At 27.6% G+C, this 6,000-nt stretch overlaps 1 protein-coding gene across 1 annotated transcript; it reads left to right on the top strand.

The window, feature by feature from the left end:
• The first annotated feature begins 1,470 nt into the window (after positions 1-1,470).
• Positions 1,471-3,918, top strand: LOC114424514 (E3 ubiquitin-protein ligase Os04g0590900-like). Its single transcript, XM_028391369.1, has 2 exons — positions 1,471-2,893; positions 3,498-3,918. Exons 1-2 carry the CDS (start codon positions 2,129-2,131, stop codon positions 3,789-3,791), a joined length of 1,059 nt encoding a protein of 352 aa, XP_028247170.1. The 5' UTR covers positions 1,471-2,128; the 3' UTR covers positions 3,792-3,918.
• The last annotated feature ends 2,082 nt before the right edge of the window (positions 3,919-6,000 follow it).

Raw genomic sequence — 6,000 nt, 5'->3', positions numbered from 1 at the left:
TTCTAAAAAATCTTATAATTAACAACAGAAATATTAAATTGCATTAAAGTCAGGTAAATAAGATAAGGTCGCATTCCATTGCATAGTGACCACAAGATGGCTAGACCCACAGGTTCATCGATCGATATCGGCATATAGTCACATACATCCACTTGAATAAAGCTAAGGGTATCATTATATCTGCAATTCCTAGACAATATAGTGGCAACGTGAATATGATATTTAATCAGATAATGGCATGGCTTCAGCTAATAAGTCAACGGTGTAAGAATAAAATAACTAAAATTTATATTTTAGATTCATTAAGAAAATTTACATATGCTAACAAAAATGTCATATTAAAAAATACTCAATATATAAATTTTTCTTTTGAAGTTAAATTTAATTTTTAAAATTTATTTTAAATTTTTTTATCGTTGGACCAACCCTAAGATCACGCCCAGTAAATGAAGTTGAAAAGGAGAAGTAGGATCTTGAGTTTTGAGCAAATGGTGGGCTAAGTGCTTTGTGAAAAGTGACAACTATATTTGACCGCAGGCTTTAAAACAAACATAGCCTCTCTCTTCTTTTTTTCTTACTGCACCTTTATTCCGTCATCAATATATATGATATATAACATGATGATGTCAAATGAACCAGATATATAATTAGGTTACCAAATGAGTAAATGACTTTGTTGTCATGTAACTTAAGGTTTGTTTATTGTTATTTATGTGTTTAATTTAGAGGCTAGTGGATACCGTTCAAGGAGTTATTCTAATATGGGAATATTTTCTTACAAAAGAATTTAATTAGTCTTAAACTTGGCCATAAGTTATGGGAGAGAAAGATACTAATTGTTGGGATCAGTGGGGAGAATATATGCAAACTGCAAAGTAAAACATGATAGTCATATGCTGAAGTTCCCCAAAGTAAATGTGATGCATAGAGACCATATCTTATTAAATAGTAGCAAATTAAAGGGCTAGTGTTCCCAACAAAATAGATTCGTTACTATTTTTTGTAAAAAAAATTTTTATGGAACATTGTGATCTGTTTACATTCAAGTATTAACCACATTGCGCAAGTTCTCAAGATATATTTCTGTTTTTTACATGGCCGATGCACATAATAGCCTGAGTTATACAATATTGAAAGCAAAATGTCCTGAAATTTATAGCATATACCCCACTCCCATTTCAGATACAACTAACTTGACGGCCAAATTATCTCCTCCCATAGCTGTAAGCATTAATGAACTTATTAATCTATATGGATTTAACTTCACAATTCACAAAGAATTTAAACCTCATTCAATTGGATGGTAGTATAGGAAATAAAGAAAAATGAAAAAGCATTGATCATTTTAATAAATTCCCAACCAACATCATCACCATTCACCAGTACACCATCCTGAGTCAACAAACAATTTTAACCAAGATATATAAACTAGAGAAGAAAAAAAAGAAGCTATGAACAGAAAAAGAAAAAGAAGTAGGAAAAAGAAAGTTTAAGTATTCCCACCATAGCTCCAATTTTCCTCGTCTTTGCCTTGCTTTCCATCCAAAAGCCTTTGACCCCTTATTCACGTTTTCTCTTGCCTTGAAGGAAATTCGAGTCCAGCCAAGTCTCTCTTCTGATCTTGCCCTTTCTCTAGCACTCATAAGCATTTCCCTTTATTTGTGTACCTATATATGCTTCTAATCATTGCTTTGACAAATGCTTTTTCACCCCTTGATTTTCCTTCCATAATGTAATATACAAGTCTCTTCTTCTACTTGCTGCTATGTTATTTAAGTCGAATTCATATTAGTCCTTCGAAGCCTTATTAACCTTCTTTCTTTCTCTTGTCTGAAAGTGAAAATTCACTAGCAACGAAGACAGAAAACCATGATTCTATAACCATTCATGAGTTAGCTAGCACATAATTTATGAAGTTAGTTGTTTGTTTAAGTTTATTTATTAAAATAACTACTTATTAATAAAAATAAGTAACTTCCTATTTTTCGTTATGTTTGTAAACTGTTTTTGTTTAAAAAAATTAATTTTCTGTTTATTTTAAGAAGAAAATCTTATTACTTCTTAAAAAAATTACTTATGTAAGAAGTGCTTATTTTAAAGTTTAAACAAAGTCACCCATGATATAATCATGGCTGCTGTTGTCAACCCCAGAACTTGGATTCCATATATGAACAGCAAAGACTGTTCACAAGGATTTTGTAGCTTGTACTGTCCACAGTGGTGTTACATTGTGTATCCCCCTCCTCCACCCTTTGAGTACCCTGATGATGATTCAAGCCCAAATTTCTCCCCTCTTGTCATCGCAATCATTGGAATCTTGGCCACTGCTTTTCTTCTGGCGAGTTACTACACTCTAATATCCAAGTACTGTGGCCCCAGAGAGTCCGCACGTAGAGACCCAAATGATGAAAACTTTCAAGACGACCTCAACCACAATTCATATCTCCGCGAGCATGCTTCAATCGCGGGTCTGGACGAAGCTATGATCAAATCCATTGCGGTTTTCAAGTACAAGAAAGGAAGTATTGGTGGTTCTGCTGGAGTCACGGATTGTTCAGTTTGCCTAAGCGAGTTTGAAGATGATGAAAGTGTTAGGCTCTTGCCAAAGTGCAGCCACGTTTTCCATGCTCCTTGCATCGACACGTGGCTCAAGTCTCACTCTAGCTGCCCCTTGTGTCGTGCTGGCATATTCACCTTCACTTCTTCGGCGGCGCCACCACCTCAGGATGAGGCCGAGGCCCCTTCAAGAAACCAAACTACTCATCATAATGAAAGTGGCGGCAACGAGTTTGGCGTGGTGGCGCTTCAAGAAGAAGAAGAAGAAAGCATGCATCACGCTAGAGCATATCCAAATCCTGCATTGCGCGCTTTTAGCGACTTGAGTTGCTTTCAGGTAGGATGCTCAAAAAAATTAGTTTTTAAAAAATAATTATTACTTTCATTAATTTTATATCTTCTTTTTCTTTTTATTTATAAGATTCAAGTTTAAAATGATATTTTTTTATTATAAGATTTGATCTATAATATTTTTATATATTAATTATTTTTAGACTAAAAATATCTCTCATTAAAAAAGAAAAAAATATTAATGACAAAGATAATTTAAAAAAATTATAAATTTAAAATAAATTTATTCAACTAAACTAATAAATTAAAAAATTGCTTCTTATATACAGGAAAAAATGGAAGTAATTAATTATATAAGTTTAGGTATAAAATTATAACCAATTTTATAATTATGAATATAACTAGATTTATAGAAATGGTTATTTCAAATAACTTATTTTTATACATCCATAATTAACTATATATACTTGATTTTATATATAATTTATTATATAATTGATTAAATAGCTACTTTATTCATAATTAGTCATATATCCATATTTTAAAAATTAATTATAATTATAGTTATAATATTTAATTATAATTTAGTTATTTATTAAATACGATTTTAGTTATGTAAATATCTAAATCATGAGCACCAATACTTTCAGGGTAGGCACAGAGTGATTGATATTAGAGACGAAGTGTGCGAATCCGTCGGTAGGTCGGTGTCTATGGACCATTCGTCATTTCAAAGTGCTCTTTCTGTTGCTGATGTGTTGCAAATGAGTGAAGAGGAAGATGCCACTGAAGCTGGCCCTTCAAAGAGGTCACGCGGAGAGAGTAGCAAGTGCAGATACAAAACAAGGGTGTTGCATTGTGTGCTGAGCCCAATTTCAATGAAGAGATCATCGTTTTCCAGTGGAAGAAGATTCTCGGTTAGCAAAAGTGGCAGAGGAAATTAGCTTGGAAATGGAACTATACCCATATGAGAATTTTCTGTCTTAGTAAACATGAGATTGATCAAATTTTTGTTTCTTATAAGAGGATTTATAATAATACATTATTCCTTAAATGAGTTATTTACTTAAATTTATAAGTTTTATAATATCACATAGATTTAAAAATATTATATAAATTTATTTTAATGTTGAAGTTATTAAAATGAGTGTATAGTTTAAATTATATTAAATTTTGTAATTGAAAAATCATTCTTTAATTGTTTATATAAAGAACTTCATTAGGTAATCTACTGCCAAGTCATCTCTGTTCTAATGATAAAAATTTGTTAAATAATGTTATTTAAATTTAAGCAACAAATAAAATACTCGCGTTAAGGATTATCAATATGATTATTCTGTTATGGTATCATTGCGATAAAAGTAATAGCTGGGGCCTGTGGGGTGAGTCGGTAACTTTAGTTTTTTTTTTCTTTCATTCTTTTGTTCTAATTTGGATCCATGAATTTAACAGATATATAACGCTTTTCATTAAAGATCAAATTCAATATTTTCCTTTTGCCTTGAACGGAACAGTTCGTTTAGAATAAGAAGAAATATGCAGCATTTCTGCTTACACGCTTCTCGTGTTAGGACTTACTAGAGTTTAATTTATTTATTTTTGTTGTGCAGGTAGAAATACTTAAATAATACTACCTTGCGGGAAGAATAATCTAATTCATCAAAACTAATAAAAATAGTTTAATTAATTAATTTTAATTAATATCATCTATTTAATTTTTTAAAAAAATAAACCTAAAATAAATTGATTTAAGTGATAATTATATAATAAAACTACTAATAAGGAATATTTTTTTCCTATTAAAATGAGAATTAGTTATATTGTTAATAGTTTATTAAAAGATTAAATTATAATTTTCATCTTCTAATTTTTAAATAATATATTTAATCTCTTTATTTTTTAAAATAAGTAATTTTAGTTCTTTCGTTAACGGCAAAAAAGATTAAATGAATTAAAAAATAAGTATATCTTATTATAAATTGAACTCATGATTCTTTACACTTAAATAAAGAAATAAATGACTAAGACATTTTTTTTTTAATTAACTATATTAACATTATTTTATATGTATCGTTAGTCAATAGTTATTAATTTTTTTAAAATTATCAAAATTTATAAATTAAAAAATATTTAATATATAAATATTTTTAATTTTATTTTATATCATTTTATATGTTTTTATTTTGAATAGTTTATCAATTTATAATTAAATTTGATGAACTAATATTTAATTATTTACATAATTTTTTTAGTAAATTGATTTTAATATACACATTATTTTTACTCTAATTATTTACAAAATTAATTATTTTAAAAAATATAAACAATAAATATCTTTATTTAAAAATATAAAAATCAAAATTATGGATTTAAATTTAAAATTATAGAAAAACAAAACTTACGATTTAACATTTATTAAATGTATCCCCTGTTATGATACGATATCTCGTTAATATATTTTCCCATAAATTAAGGATGATATAAAAGGAAACTAAACTTTAATACATTTGAAGTAGTAATATATTTCTTATAATGAAGATAAAAAAAATATTACTATTTGTTTTTATTTTTATTCATTGGACCCGAGGTAATACTATATTATTATTATCTTCTAACTGTAAAAATTACAATAAAATTAAACCATTTTTTGAGGGATCAATAAGATTTAACATATTACACTTAAGTTTGTCTTACTATATTTTTTACGAGTCAACAACAACTAATTTTAAATAACTTTATTATTAATTTAAGTAATTTAAAAGATGAAATAAAATTCTTGGCATCTTTATAATTCATTTAATTTTTTTATATAAATATTTATTATTTTAAGTCACTCCAAATTAAGGATGATAGTATGAACAATTGCAAATAGAAAAATAAACAAAAATATTTATAGTAACAAATTAAAATATGATAGATATATTTATGTAAGAAAAGAGAAGAAAATAGTTTTTCTAAAATTAATTTAAAAAACAATGTAATGAAGAGGGTAATGCAAACTTTACGATATGTAAACTAGGGATCTATTTATTTTGAAGTTAAATAAATATGGTTCTAACATAGACTTTAATGTCTATGTATTGACGATGTAAAACATCTAATCATATATTATCGTTTCAATTATTTTAAAAGTCAATAATATTATCATACATG

This window comes from Glycine soja, chromosome 8, assembly GCF_004193775.1.
Source record: "Glycine soja cultivar W05 chromosome 8, ASM419377v2, whole genome shotgun sequence".
Taxonomy (NCBI): Eukaryota; Viridiplantae; Streptophyta; class Magnoliopsida; order Fabales; family Fabaceae; genus Glycine; species Glycine soja.
This window is presented reverse-complemented; position numbering and strand designations above follow the sequence as displayed.